The sequence below is a fragment of the Carassius auratus genome, chromosome 42, assembly GCF_003368295.1.
Source record: "Carassius auratus strain Wakin chromosome 42, ASM336829v1, whole genome shotgun sequence".
Classification (NCBI taxonomy): Eukaryota; Metazoa; Chordata; class Actinopteri; order Cypriniformes; family Cyprinidae; genus Carassius; species Carassius auratus.
Genome location: NC_039284.1, coordinates 16,498,041 through 16,514,273, shown reverse-complemented (window position 1 = coordinate 16,514,273; position 16,233 = coordinate 16,498,041). Strand labels below are relative to the sequence as shown.

Below are 16,233 nucleotides of genomic sequence, written 5' to 3'. Positions count from 1 at the left end.
GCTAAGCATTTCCCTGAAAAAATCAAAAGAAAATTAACAACAAAATGCATCTCTTGTAAACAGAACATTTATTTCTGGTGAATTCCTCCGTTGACAAGCCATTGTATTTTTTTCATTTGAGACAATTTTAGGTTTGAGAACATGTACAATACTGTATTTAGGTTATTTTAGTACGCTTGACAGAAAGAGTTCAGTTGCCACGTCTGCCCTTGTCCATTCTTGCACAAAGAAAGTCTTTCTCTTTTTACTTTCTGGTTTTACTTTTTACAAGTGCTCTTTATTGGATGAGTGTTACGGAAACTGAATCACATGTCTTTTGTTTTGCAAATAGCACCAGATAAATGTTCAAAGTGGTCTGCTACAACTTTGCACAGACCCTCCACTGAAAGAAGCGCCTGAACGGAAGATGCTCCAACAAGCAATTCAAGCAATTTCCTTCCTGAACATCATAAAATGCATTTAAATTAAAAAAATAAACCAGGACAAGAGCACAATTCCAATAAAATGTTAAGTTTTTTTTTTTATTATTGACTTTACAGCACAGACTGTGATTACTGCGGGTTCTTATAAAACATTTGTTTGATCAATCACAAATACACAAGTGCTAATGTCCAAACCAATGCACTGTACAGCATTAAAAATGCATTCTAATTTCAATTTGGTTCATTAAAATCATATTAAAAATCATTTGTTTATGCACAACATTGCATTGATAAAAATGACACCCACTATAAATCTAGAAAACAAACTGAGATACAGGACTGAAACGGTTCATCAAATCAGTTGCTTTTTCATATTGAGTATCATGAATAAATTACACCATGGGACAGAACAGACAGAAAGGGGAATGTGCAAAGCAAACATACAGGAGAGCTGGAGAGCAGCACACGGCTCGTCTCCTGGCTGGTGTTAGTGTAGTGTTCACATTACTGGCCTTTGGACTGGCAGGTCTGCAGAGACATTTACTCAAGAGACTCGCTGTCCTCTGTGAACAGCTCGGCCAGGTCTGCCACTGTAAACACGGAGGCCTCCGAATGCTTCATAGACGTGGAACTATGACTGAAGATGATGTTGGTTTGAGACAGATCAGTCAAGTTCATTTTCAGTAAACAGAGCAAAAACAATGCAAATCTACTAAGACCATAGTGCACAATTATAGGTTTTAAAGATCCCATTAAAGTGCTTGACAAATGCATTTTGTTTATCCTGTGTTGATGAGATTCATTTTAAACAAGGAAATTGGGATAGGAAAAAAAAAAACCTGGAGTAAACTAGTTCTAGAGGAATAAACATACATGGAGTAAAAACCACAAAAGTTTGATTTTGATGTAAAAAAAAATACACTCATTTTGTGTCAGAAACATACCTCTTTTCTGCTGTTTTAAGCATTGCTTGCATCCGTTCCTCGATGGTGGACTTGATCAGAAACCGATGAACGAATGTGGGTCTGTAAAAAAAATTTGAATCATTTACTAATAACATCTCTTTGTCCTTGGAGGAAGTGTTGTTATGGATCACAGACTTGTGTTATAGCCAGAATGAACAGTTTAAAGTTAAAATGCCTTGATGGATTTGTTGATTTTTTTTGCTTCATGAAACATTAATTGATGGACTGGAGTTGTGTGGATTACTTGTGGATTATTGTGATGTTTTTATCAGCTGTTTGGACTCTCATTCTGACGGCACCCATTCACTCCAGAGGAACCATTTCTGAGCAAGTGATGAAATTCAACATTTCTCCAAATATATATAGATAAAGAAACAATCGCTACATCTTGGATGGCCTGAGGGGGGAGCACATTGTTTTGTGAACTAATCCTTTAAATATTCCCAAAAACTTTTTTGGAATTTGAGCCATTTTAACTGATATGAGAGAAAAGTTGCAGCTAGAATCAAACTCATGTCAGCAGCATGTGTTGTGTTGAATGTTATATGATTGGGTTGATGCTTACTTGGTCTGGCCAATCCGGTGCACTCTTCCTATGGCCTGCAGCTCATGGGCAGGGTTTAGAATGGGCTCCACCAGCAGCACGTGTGTCGCTTCAATGATGTTTAGCCCATTAGAGCCTGTGTGCAGTGGCAGCAGCAAGATGTTGATGTTCTCCTCGTATTTAAAAGCACTCAGGTTCTCCTAAAAATGAATGCAATAATCATAATTTCACATTTGTGCTTAGTGGTTAAATAAGTGTAGCGGGAACAAGGGAAAACCAAGCTGCCTGATTAACCGGATCAAATTTGGCAATTTTGAGATTCTTGTCATCCACTGTTTACTCTGTTCAACTAACTAAAATAACAAAAACATCTTAAAAATCAGTTAATTTAATTTATAGAATTTTGTTTCATTTATATATAAATAAATAAGTTTTGTCTCATGTAAAATAAAATATTTTTTATTCTTATTAAATACAAATATGTATTTAAAAACATTTCCAAAAATATTAAATTTTAGAGTTCTATGTCTCATTTATAAACAAATAATTTATTAAATTCATTTAATATTAAATATAAATATATTTAAAAAACACTTTGGGTAATTGAAGACAACAGAAACAATATATATTTTTTTTAAACATTAATCATTTTTGTGCTGGATCTACCCGTTTTATAATAACATATTTAAGCAATTACAGAAAAGAAAGATGGAAAAATCCTTAATTAAAGACAAACATTGCATGTTACTTTTTCATCATATTCAACACAAACCTGAAATTTGTGGATTCCATTGATTTGTGCAAACTCCATGTTGTTGTCGAAAAGGGCTTTGGAAATGATGTCCAGGACGCCCTGCCACTGCGAGGCGAGGCGTAAATGTAAGGTCAGAGGTTAAGAGCTGTAGTCTGCTGTTTGATGTAGTTACTCATTTAATGAGAGCGTTACCGTGGAGAACACAAGAGACTTGGCTCCTGGGTTGGTCATCTGGATTTTCTTTAAGACTCGAACCACGGCCTCGACCTTCGTGGAGTGGCTTCCCTACAGGGGAAAGAGATTACAGAGATGCTACAAATCATATCTGACCTGACTGAAAATGTCACAGTCGCAGTACAGTTGTATTTTACCTAAATCCATATTAAACGCCTATATAAGTCGAATTGTCTCTGACCTTCACAGGGATGTCCTGCCCCTGGTGGGCGCTCTGAGTAGTGAACACATACGAGATCTCTGAATGAGAAGTGGTTTGTCGGCATATGGCGCACTTTATGGCTCTCCGTCGATTGCCGACACTGTACTGCTCCACGATGATAGCAATGCACTCGTTACAAAAACAGTGTCCGCAGGTCAGTACGGCCCACTGACAATAAAAACACATGCAAGTCACGTTCAGAGTATATACTAACATACTGTATATACACTTGACTTTGCTTTGATTTTACCTCCTGACCCAGCGGACGAGCGCAGATGGGACACGGTTCTGGATTCAACCCTCCGGTGGACTTATCTTGAGACTGAAATGATCAATACATGAATTACATTTCATAATGTTATGTCAAAATATGCAAACGATGCATTATGTAATTAAATGCGCTGTAATTTTAATTCATTTCCAGAACAGAAATCTGAATATAAGATAAATCCAAGTTCATAATTCTTTTCATTCTTTTGAAATTTTAAAGTTTTGGATATAAAATACTATCAACATGCGGAACAAAATACATTTTCACAATGTTTTCAAGAATAAAATGTTATATAGAGAAGGTAAATAACAACTAACTCTTCTTTTTTTGACTTAGTAGAGGAGAAAAAATAATCAGTTTGAGAAAATGGCCTTTAAAGATACGTATCAATTGAAATCTACAGACACAAACAGTAAAAAGTGCTATATAAATCAGGCAAATGGCACATGAACAAACATCTCTGTAAAAACCTTCAGAGTATAGATAGGAATAAACATGGAAAGTTAGGTGTAAGAGCTACTGAAATTGAGATTTCTGAGAAATAATAGAGTTTTATTTATTAAAATAAACATTTCTGTTGTAAAAGCCCCTATGGACAGGTGTTGAAAATTAGCACATGTGCTATAACACTTAAAACAATGCATCTGGTTTGTCCAATGTTATTGCTATGTCCATGTGAAATAAATACATTTAAGTGTGTATTTTAGATGTTTTCCTTCCAATAGTCTGAAAGAAGACAAGTTAGGGAAACTACACTGACTAGTGCATTAAGAAATCAATGGTTTTGCTTGTAGCATATTGTCTTAAAGGTACGGGAGCAAAAAAAAATAAAAGCACTTCTTTAGTTCTAAGGATCAGAGAGAGGGTAAAAATTAATAGACTTGGGTCTGAATATTGGGTAAATAGTCTTATGTATAAAAAAAATGGTAAAAAAAAAATGGTTAAAGTGCCCCTATATACCATTTCCAATATTGCCTTTCATGCAGTGTGCAATGTAATGCTTGCATGCATGCAAACCTATTGTAGGAGACTTCCGAAACAATATTAGGAGAACCCACTTTAAATAACGTTGACTAATATAGCATAAAATACATCATGTATTACCTTCTCCAGGTTTGTGAGATAGAGAAACTGCCCAAGCTTTTTCTGCAGTTGTGATTTGGCCACCGCCCTGTCATTGAGCAGCTTTATCCTGTTCTGCTCCACCTGTTCACGTGCATAAAAAAACAAAACAATAAATTGTTCTTACTTCTCTTAGTCTAAAAATGACAAAGAGCATGACGGATGGAACTCTTTCTGTCGTCATCACCTCGTGAGGTTCTATGATGTGCAGCACTTTGGGTTTGGGTTCATCGGGTAACCGCACACGCAGCCTCTCTGTGGCCATGCCCAGCTCGTCTATGGCTGACACGTGATCCCGCAGTGACATCCAGTACTCATGCAGCAGCTGAAAGAGCACCAGACATTTTGATAAGGACATTCAAGCGCTTCATTCATCATGCAATGACAAAAAACCCCTCAAACCTTATATTCTTTCTTCCAGGACTCAAAGAGCTCCATGAAGGAGTTTCCCTCCTCTATGAGTCCAGACTCCAAGCGACGGGCTTTTGCAAAGGACAGGGTGGCTTTAAGGGCTCGTTCGGTCTCACTGGCTGCCCACAAACCCCTGCTGGTCGTGGGGAGCCTGTCATCTACAAGCCCGTCTTCATCTTCAATCATCTCCTCAAAGATGGCCGTCTGTCCCTTTACTCTGCCAAGAATACACAAAGAAATGAAGTTTAGTGACTATGCTTTCTGCATATATGTTTTGAAGGAAAAGTTCACCAAAATGTCTTTATAAACCCTTTAAGTAAGGCACAGAAAACTAGAGTTGAAGAACTGATTTTCCACTGAATGAAACTAAATGGTGACCATGGTTTTTAAACATAATTGTCAGTAAAGAACAGATAAAATTTCAGTTTGTTTCTCACATAAAGCTATTGTATGACTTGGAATATAGCGCTGAAGTTATATGAATTACATTTATGAAACTCTTATTGTGCTGCTTTGTCCTTTTTGACAGCCCATAGTCCTTCAACCTTTATTGAACAAGAGCAGCTTGGACATTCTGCTAAACATTTCCTTACGTGTTCTACATGAAAAAGTCATAACCGGTTTAGTAAAAAATGATAAAATGTTCATTTTTAGAAGACTTACCACTTTAAACTGAAAACTATCTAATGTGTTTTATAACTTACGTGTGAGAGAAGAGTTTTGACTCGTAGTCCGTAAAAAGTTCATCGGATTTGCAAAACACACAGCTACGGAATGAATTTTAAAAGGAACAAATGTTAAATTCAACGGTGAACAGTTACCGTAATATTTAACTTTAGCCTAATGTGTAATTTCTTAAACACTGGAAGCTTAAAAATAAAATGCAAAAACAATAACAAACATATGTAACTCAATATAATGTGGAATGTAAAATGTAGCGTTAAAATTGTTCACTAATAGCCTTGGAGTTTTACAGATTGGAAACAGTAATTATTTAGACATTGCTATTGTACTATAAAATATGCACTTCATCCATAAAGACTGAAAAGATTTTACTTGTTGAGTGGCAGACGAACAGGTCGCAGGTGGCAAAGTGTTGCTTCCTCGATGACCTGCGGAGATGGCGGTCCCTCCAGCTTCTTCACAGCATCTTGAACTGTTTTCTGCGATTTCATCAAATCATCCATCTGAGTGCTGAGCAGAAACTGAAGACCACGAGCATCTCGAAACCTATGAATAAGACATTTTTTTATTAATTAGTACTTCTTTTCCATCAAAAACTATAGATCTGCAATCTATCAGGTGAATGGATGCTGGATTACTTGTCTGCTAATGAGAGCTTGTTGGCTTGTTGTTTATAACTGCAAGTTAGCTCATTTTGGATGCGGCCCACAAGGTCATCGTCCATAGAGTACTGAATGGCATGCTGTATGACATCCAGCCACCAGGGAGAACGAAGATTCACCTACACACAAGTACATACTACAATAACTCGGCAAAACACAAAGCTGATAATGTGTGGCTCCTGAGGTTTTACCTTGCGTCTCAGCTCTTTAATGTGCTGAAGAACGGGCTGTAGATTCTGATGTGCTTCAGAAACCTCAGAGTTCACCTTAGCCATGTAATGCTGCTTCAGCTGCTCAGCCTGGGACGAGAACACAGAAAACTAGAATCTTCTTGTTACAAATATTTCATATTTAGGCCTGTGAGCAGTTACCCAACCTCATCTTTGAGACTGTCATCTCTCAGGGTTGGAGGAATCCCAGGATGCTTTGCATTCAGAAGCTCCATCAGATTGTGGGTTGCATGGAGCCTCTATACATTTTGAAAAGATAATGATAAAAATTAAGCAGCAACAACAAAAATGCACACAAAATTATTAAAAAAGATGTAATCAAATTTGGTTCAAAAACAACAGTTAAGATATTTAAACGGAGTTAAATTGGACTTAGAGTGAAAAAATACCATAAAACTAAATAAAATAATAAACGTGTATGATTAGGGTAAGACACCACAGGTGAATAGGATAAATATTTAAATACTAAAAATATTATTATTATTAAATTGTATTAAAAACTATACCAGTTGATTAAATCACAACACTTTAAGACAGTTATTTTGTATAAAAATATTTCTAAAATGTGTTAAAATAAAGCATTATCTAATTAAATATGCACTCATTTGCATAAATATGAAAACTGGATAATGGTTTAAAATTCTTATTTTCATTTTATTGACATATCAAAATATTTTATAGAGGAGATTTCGGAAAACACTTTTTAATCACTCAGAACATACACAGAAAAAAAATATAATCACCATATTTTTCTGAATATTTTTTTTTAATAAACCTCTGAATGTAGATATGAATACAGCTGTAAATTTTGGTGAATGTACATGAGACTGAATTGGAGATTACAGACTGAGCATGAGAAAAAAAAACTAATTTTGAGAAAACTAAGTAGAAGTAAACACCTAAATCAGTATTTTGAATGTTGTCTTTCCACTAGTCTACCCTAAATCGAACCCAAACAGCCTCAAAACTGAGCGGTTCCTGAAAACAAAGGTTTTGCCTGTGCAGTCTTGCCTTAAATTAAACTGTGTTGGAATGGTTTACCTGAAGGGAATCAGTTTTCAGTCTCGCTTTATGTTCTTCAGATGATCGCAGCACTTCTCTGTACATCTCCGCTGCATCTACAAACTCGCCTGGCGATGACAGGAAACATTCATTAATGTCTACAACAGTGATGCAGGTTAATACTGTAGATACTGGAGCTCACGATACCTCTGATGATGTGAATCCCAGCCAGACCATTGAGAGCACACACCAGCTGCCTGTGGGCTTCTTCACACTCCACACGACATTTCTTCTGCAACGACTTCAACAACTCCTCCATTGTCATCGTGCTTCAACAGGAGATGACAAAATCAGTGTGGACAGAATGCACCAGAACACCTCATCTCCCAAAAAACTTGTTTCTAACCTCTTCTGGAAGGGCAGGAACTCTCCTCTGACAGCTTGCGGGTGGCAGCAGGCCTGACGCAGACGTAAAAGTGGGTATAATATGGTAGTGACGGTACGGCGGTCCAAACTACCCAGCTTTAATGACCAATCAGAGATCTTCCTCAGCTTCACAAGAGCATCCTGCGAGCAAACCTCGTGCTGACGGTGATAAAAGTGTCCCTCTACTGGAGAGAAGTTGAGCCAGTGGATTTCTTCTGTTTGAGGAGGGATTTGGATCTGGAAATGAGAGTTTGTGACATCAAATCAATGCAATGACAATATTATGATAGTCATTTGAAAGAGTTACCTACTAACCTGATCGATGACATCTTTTTTAGCAGATCGCCATAGTAGTTGACCAATGACATTGTAGAGCGGTGTCGTATTGCCGTGCCGGTACGGCCGATAAAGTAACTGGTCCCACCAGTACTTCACCCAATAAGGATCAACTCCCAAAAACAGGACGAGACCATACAAGTCTAAAAGATTTCATATGAAACAAAAACAATTATAATAATGGGTTCCTGTAGCTCAAGTGGTAGAGCATTGCATTAACAAGCGCAAGGTTGGGGGTTCGATTCCCCGGGAACACATGATAGGTAAAAATTGATAGCCTAAATGCACTGTAAGTCTAAAAGCGTGGATAAAAGTGTCTGCTAAATGCATTAATTTAATTTAATTTAATAATCACATAATACAACTGTCTTCTGGTTACATTAAGCTGATGATAATGCTGAGACAGATATTTTATTAGTGATCACAGTTACAAAAATGGCAGTCGTACCGAGTGAACTTCTTAAAACAAATTTTTTTTTAGGGAATCGGTTCAAAACATCGACTCAATGATTCATGTGTGCCATCACTCAGTAAAGAAAAAAAAAAAGTCACCATAAGGCATTTTACATAGAGTATGTTAATATTGCCATTTATTACAATGGTGCATATAAATATATTGGTTTTAAAATAAATGTTTTTTCTGCATTCAGTAAATGGGGACAACATCCCTTGATTACTTTCAACTACAACAATGTATTTCATTTTGCTTTTAAATTTTAAATCAAAGGTTGTTTGGCCATTATTTAAAAATAAATATTTAAAATAAATTAAATTATATAAATTAATTTTAGAAAATTCAGTTTTCACTAATGTTTAACAATATTACTGTTTCTACTGTATTTCTGATCAAATAAATCTAGCCTGGATGAAAACTGACTTTTTTTTTTAACGGTTGTGTGTGAGCTCATCTCAAGATCTTGTTTAGTTGTATCACCAATTCCTATTTCAATCAAATATTACTTCTGCTTACCTTCCAATCCTCTCTGCACAGGTGTTCCACTGACACACCAGCGGTTAACAGATGTGAGACGCAAAGCCATTTCTGCAGCCTGAATAGAAAAAATACCAAAATAAAAATGAATGTCCATCTTTCCAAAGTAAGCTGTTCTCTGACAGTGCAGTCTCTAGGATTAAAACTGAACTGGATTAATTCCTGCAAAATTAATATACCAATGTTGTGATCACCTACCTTGGCTGTGGTGCACTCCACCATCTGAGCTTCATCCAGACAGACGCGCCACCACTCCACAGCCACCAGAGGGCTCGGGATGGCCATGTAGCGCTTCTGGTTGCGGAATTTGCGTCCGTCTTTGCTATTGCTGTGTGGGATGTCGACGTAATTGAGTTCAGTGCGCAGCACGTCGTAAGTGGTGATGACCACATCCTGCTCAGCCAGAATGTGAGGCTGGATGAAACCGTGTCTCTTTACACCCTGATACACCTAAAATAATTTAAAAATATATATTATATAGAAGTCTCTTTTGCTCATCAAGGCTAGATTTATTTGTAAAAAAAAAATTAAAAAGACAAATATAAACAGTAATCTCGCAAAATGTTATTAAAATATAAAACAATGGTTTATAATTATAATATCCTTTAAAATATAATTTATTTCTGTAATGCAAAGCTGAATTTCCAGCAGCCATTACTCTAGTTTAAAGTGTCACATGATGATTCTAATATGCAAATTCATTATTAGAATTATCAATGTTGGCAGCAGAGGTGCTGCCACATACAATTTTTTTAAATGACAATACTTTTTTCACGACTCTTTGATGAATATAAAGTGAAAAAGAACAGCATTTATTGAAAATATAAATATTTTCTTACAATATAAATTTGCCATTACTTGTTAATAATTTAACACATTCTTGCTGAATATAAGTTTAATTTATTTCCAAAAAGAAAAAGAAAGAAAGAACTGTTGCGTATATTGTTGGAAAAAAATTATATTGTAAATAAATACTCTTCTTTTTAACTTTTTATTCATCAAAGAATCCTGAATAAAAAGCATCACAGGTTCCAAAAAAATATTAAGCAGCTCAACAGTTTCAACACTGATAATAAATCAGCATATTAGAATGATTTCTGAAGGATCATGTGACACTGAAGACTCGAGGAATAATGCTGAAAATTCAGCTGCGCATCACAGGAATAAATTTAATTTTAATGTATATTAATATAATAATAAAAAAAACATTTTACATCATAATATTGATCAATTTTATTTGCATTTTTGATCAAATAAATGCAGCCTTGATGAGCATGTGAAACCGTATATAAAAAAATAAAAATAAAAACCTTAAAAATCGTTCTGATCCCAAACGTTTGACTGGCAGTGTATATTAAGCAGCACAACTGTTTTCAATATTGACATTAATAAGAAATATAGTCTTAAATTAAGTATTTCAAAATACAATCAAAGTTTAAACTACTGGTTAAACGAGCTACACAGTAGTTGCAGCTCTCTAGCTGGCTCTTACCAGCACTCTGAGGGAAGATGTGTGAATGTGGCGGTTGATTTCATCCACCCACTGGTGACAGATGGAGCTGGGCGAGATGATAAGAGTGGCTCCAGTAGACACAGGTGTCATGGCCACCAGGCAGTGAGGGCAATAAAACGGGGTGGTTTCCAGGTTCTCCTCTTTATAGTTGACACACTCAGCGTGCTGCCACAGCAGACAGTTCAAGCACTGCACCCTAGGCTTGTAGTCCACCAGGCCGAGCTCTCCACAGATGCACTCAAAGCGGTAGTCTGGAGTATTAAACGGGATCACAGATGCTCTGGTTGGGGTTTCGGGTTCAGGTTTGGAGTTTTGAGTAGGATCTGATTTCGAACTCTCAACATGGATGTCTTCTGTAGGTTCTTGTCGGGGTTTGTCTGTTGTCTCTTTATCATCTTCATCCGTGATGTCTACTGACTGCGGTGGATTCTCGGAGTCCAGAAGTGACTCTGGCTCACTTTTGAGTTCCTCTGTGAGGAGAGGAGGATCCACACTGTCTTCAGAGTCTGATGCGGTCGTATACGAGGTCTGTGACGCCTCTTTCTCCTGACCAGAAACCCGACGAGATGTTCTTCTGGGAGTGGCCTTGTCACATGACTAGTATTAAAATAAGACAAAGTATATCAAAAAGTACATTATGCATTATTTAAAGTGGTTACCACAAATAAAACTGCAATGAAAGAAACAATTAAATAAATAAAATAGACCTCCAAAAATATTAAAAGAAAAAGGAAAAAAATGCATGATGCATCTTACATTTTTTAAAGTGTGTCTTCATTCTTTTATAAAATGGTTATTAAAAATACAAAAAAAATTATATATAAATACAGAATTCTATACAAATAGAACAAAAACATCAAAAACGTACATGCTGTATTCTACACATTTTCTTAAAACAATACAAAAAAAACAAAGTAACAAAATAATAAAAATAGCAAAATAATAGAAATAAATTTGCATTTTAAAAAGTAAGTGAAATCATTAAGTAGCATCCTTAAAAACAGAAAAATATAGTTCTTCTACATGTAAAATAAAATAAGTAGTAAATATCCAGCCTTGTGTGCTTTTTCAATCAACAATAACTTATTATTTATTATTTTTATATTATGCATACATATTTTTTATTATTTTATAACTATATTTATTTATAATCAAAAATAAATTCATATATATATATATATATATATAAAATCTGGTATTTTAAACATTTAATCCCATTCTCCTTGAATTGGAGCATAAGTCACTGAAGGTTTTGTATATCAGTGTGCCTTATTTGTTTTAAGTGTGCATGTTATTTTTAATATTTTGGACAGGATACTCCTCTAAAAGAGATTTTTAATCTCATAGAGGTTTTTGCCTGGTTAACTAAAGATTATAATAATAACAGATAGTGTATTCTATATATTTACTAATCAAAATAAGTTAATTACAGAAGATGTAAAATTACTTACAATTCGAGGAGCAGCAGGCTTCTTCTTCTTTTCTTTGTAGTTCTTCCCCAGTTTGAAGGATCCTGCTAACCCTCGTCCTTTGATCTGCTCCACTATGTTCTCGCTAATAAGCTTGGTGAGGACTCTCTTTATGTGGTTTCGGTTCTTAAGGGTGTCATACTTGTACATGGTCCGCAGATGAGCAAAAATGGCATTGATTGACGCTCCTTTGCCAACCTTCATTTCCTTAATCGCAGTCAACAGCATCTCACGAACAGCTTGAAAAGGACAGTTAGTGTATGAAATTACCTATTTATTATATTATGTTGATTGTTTATTCATACATATTGGACATGTTCTGGAATGAACAAAACTCAGCCCTTTAATAATATTCCTATGAAACGGTTTAAAACCCTAGGGTATCTGATCAGATGACGTTTAATGAAACAGTCAGGAATTAGTTTTTACCTGGATAAATGATCTTCTCCTTGGGTCTGGCCTCATGTTTAATGGTTTGTTGTTTCTCTAACGGTGGAGGAGGGACAAAGTAATTCACAGATCGTCCCTGGAGAGGACAGAGACGCAAGAGAAATACAAAAAGTGTCAATTCTGAAAAAAGTGCAAAGAAATATTTCAATGTCCCTTGCTTTTACACTTCATAAGGTTCAATTTGCTAACATTGGGTTTCTACATTTAACTACAAAAATATACACATACTAATACATTATTAAAATCTAAAGTTGTTTGTTAATATGATTTAATAGACATAAGCTAACTTTAAGTGACAGTAACAATGTCCTAATGAATGCTATTTAGTAAAGAACTTAGAACTTGAATATAAATTATTCTATTCAATGTCAAAAACTACGGATTGACTTTGCATGTTGACTTTTCTCCTCACATCAAATTAGAAACTACTGTCAATGCAATGTGTCTTTTATGATTCTAATGATACACAGTTTGTCAAGAACAAGTAATAGTTCGATGGTTTTGGCATGCAGACAATAATTTAGTTAAAACCCAAGTTAAGAGGTTAATGTATAATCAATGGGACCTTGTTGTAAAGTGTCACCAAAATTAGATTATAGCAGACTAGTTTGCATGCATTAAAGGGCACATGCAATCGTAAACGTACCACAGGTAAAGTGAGAACGCCATGCTCCAGGTTTTCCCGGGTGTTACACAGAATAAGGGCCAGTACTTCCACAGTTTTCCCAAGTCCCATCTCATCAGCAAGGATCCCGCCAGGCCAGTCCACTCCCGCCAGAGGAAACTCTCGGATCAGGCTGTGATTGAGTTCAAGGGAATTAAAACCATGCAAAACTAAACGCTGTTGATATAGTTTCAATGCATTCTAGGAAAAAAAGAATCATACCATCCAGTGTAGGGATTATAAAAGAGCTTCTTGCCACAAATCGAGACCATTTCCCGCCAAAGAAAATGCAGTCTTTGTTCTATGCAAGAAATACAAAGACTGTCATTTAGCACTGAATTATTTTCGTGCACTTCCATAAATCAAAGATGATGATGAACATTTGAAAACCACATGTAGACCTTGGGAGCTGCTGCTTCTGTACTTCTCTCTCTTCAGCATCCAGTTGACCGCCTGGCTCTGATAGGGTCTCAGCACGGGGATGAGGCCTGGATGCTGGACATCGAAGCTCTGCTCCACTGCTTCTGTCTGATGGAGGTGTCTGACGTGATCGTACAGCTCCTCCACGTTCTGACGCTCCAGATCAGTGTCACACTCCTCCTCCTCATTCACCATCACCTCTACCATTGACCAGAAATAAGAAAGCCCAAATATTACAGGATTTGTTCAAAATAATATCTATGCAAAGCATCTGCACCACATAGTAATACAAATAAAAATATAAAAATAAACAGGAATGACCTCAAGTCTTGCCTTAGAAAATATTAGCCTACTTGTTTTATGAAAAAAATTAACTATGCATATTTTAGTCCTTAATTTTTTTGTACATTTTACACTTTTTCTATAAACATAGAAAAAGCAGAAACCAATAACTAGAAGTTTACTAAAAATTTTTTTATTGCATTTGCACTTCAATGTTATGCTCAGTGGGTCATGTGATGCAGCTCCACTTCTGGGCTTAGTGGGCCTTGGAGTGGAGCTCCACCTCCAGGCCCAAGTGTATTACTGAATTGTGTTGCCTGTTTGTTTCTACAGAATAAATAGGAATGGTCTTTTAGTGTAACCATGACCGGTATCTTATAAGAATTAAACAGTGCGAAAGCATCCATAAATTGTATATTACCAGGGATGATGAAGTCGTAGAAGAATTCCATTAATTTCTGCAGAAGCTGATTGGCTTTTTTAATGCGCCCATTTCCTTCACTGAGAAATTCTGCTCTTCCCAATCCCGACTCAAGAAGAAAAATTTTCAACTGTTCACAAAAACAAAAACAAATGAAGAGAAACACCGTAATTTGTTTACATTTTGTTATAGTTATTGGATCACTAAAGCCTCAGTCAGTTAAATGCTTGATTCTAATTGCACCTTTACTGATTCATCTCCTGATGCGTGGCACAATTTAACGACCATCCTCTTCTGTAGCCAATCCAGATCTTCCAGCAAAATTCCACCAAATGAACATTCAATCGGCACAGAGCTGACGGGATCACTTCCGCCGGTCTCAACCTCCAACTCAGGACTATTCAGACTCATGCTTAGTCGATCACCAGTTTGCTGCAGGCAGAAGGAACGGTCTCCAATCCCAATGGGAATCTTTGGATACAGGTTCAACTCTCCAATCAGTGCATTCCAGCCATGATCCAGCGCAGAAATTGGCATCACATTCAGTTCTATAGTATCTGGAAGAGAGTCCTGTGTGGAGCAGCTTGGACGCTCTTCTGAAGGTCCCTTTTCTGTGCCTGCAGGAGATATAAAACATTGGTTTGCTTCTTCCTGGTTGCTCTCAAGCACCAATCCAAGATGACAGCTGTCAGACAGAGCCGGGATTGACTCCAGAATGTCTTCACAATCTCCTTCATTTCTCCGATCTTCATGCATATTCCACTCCAGTCTCTTCTTGGCCTCCTCATCCATGCGCGCCGGCGGCGCTCGTTTCCTCCTGCTGCTCATAGTGGAAACCTGCTGAGATATAATGACACAAGGTTTCATTATTATTTTGTTTATTCACCATTAAATGCATGCATTTAATTAAAGCTGCATGAGACTTAACTCATTAAATGTAACACAAAAATACATGCATTTACACAATTTATGAGTAGCAGACTTGTACACCAGTTTAATTCGAGGTAGACACGTACTCAAATTGTAAGATATATAGTGCGAATAATCACATATAGTTATATTAAAACACGTCTAAAACGCTTATTTTTCTGTAAACTTTCTATTTGATCAGACTGCAGCTTTAATTTTACTTAATTCTAAAATATTGATATCACTGCACTAACCTATTCACTAGGTAAATATACAAATATACGATTATTTTTACAAAGTGCATAGAAAATATTTTCGTGGAACGTCAGTTTATCTAAACAATGCAGAAGAAACCATATATTCAAGTCATTTAATCAAACGCTGCAGATTACACATTATAAATATACCGCCTCGTCCGCGGTCGAAACATACCTTTGTTTTGCTTTGGAATGTGTTCTTTTCAGCAGCAAGTAAATGTTATAAAATAACTTTCATAAGCTCCAAAACCTGCGAGACATTTTCATGCCTTTATCCGCCATATTTAAAATACAGGAAGCTACGTCAGAACCAAAACAATGCCAAGGCACTGTAAGATTCTAAACACTAGATGGCGCTAAACACAAGAGTATTTTTATTAACTAAAACAAAACTTCTTGGTTATTTTCTGATATATATATATTTTTTATTAATAATAATAAGAATTATAATAATTTATTTACTTCACAGCTAATCTTTCACTGACTGAGGTTATTATTATTATTATTATTATTATTATTGTCATTATTATCATAATTAGAACTTGTGAACAACATTACAAAAACAAATTCAGAAATCAAGTCTAAATCTCCA

At 36.0% G+C, this 16,233-nt stretch overlaps 1 protein-coding gene across 2 annotated transcripts; it reads right to left on the bottom strand.

Annotated features, from left to right (window-relative positions):
* Nucleotides 1-49: 49 nt before the first annotated feature.
* shprh (SNF2 histone linker PHD RING helicase) lies at nt 50-15,924 on the bottom strand. Of its 2 annotated transcripts, none has more exons than XM_026230113.1 (30): nt 15,817-15,924; nt 14,719-15,315; nt 14,476-14,605; nt 13,754-13,972; nt 13,575-13,653; nt 13,335-13,485; nt 12,668-12,764; nt 12,221-12,477; nt 10,749-11,366; nt 9,455-9,706; nt 9,236-9,314; nt 8,245-8,408; nt 7,910-8,166; nt 7,711-7,832; nt 7,543-7,631; nt 6,648-6,740; nt 6,463-6,570; nt 6,248-6,390; nt 5,982-6,155; nt 5,630-5,692; nt 4,917-5,142; nt 4,702-4,839; nt 4,497-4,598; nt 3,372-3,443; nt 3,101-3,289; nt 2,878-2,970; nt 2,704-2,790; nt 1,953-2,131; nt 1,367-1,447; nt 50-1,059 (listed from the first exon to the last, which is right to left on the bottom strand). In XM_026230113.1, the coding sequence occupies exons 2-30, from the start codon at nt 15,301-15,303 to the stop codon at nt 963-965; spliced, it is 4,944 nt and encodes a 1,647-aa protein (XP_026085898.1). In that variant the 5' UTR covers nt 15,304-15,315; nt 15,817-15,924; the 3' UTR covers nt 50-962. The 2 variants fall into 2 exon arrangements, with proteins under 2 accessions (XP_026085898.1, XP_026085899.1); XM_026230114.1 differs by having other exon boundaries at nt 14,719-15,312.
* Between the last annotated feature and the right edge of the window lie 309 nt (nt 15,925-16,233).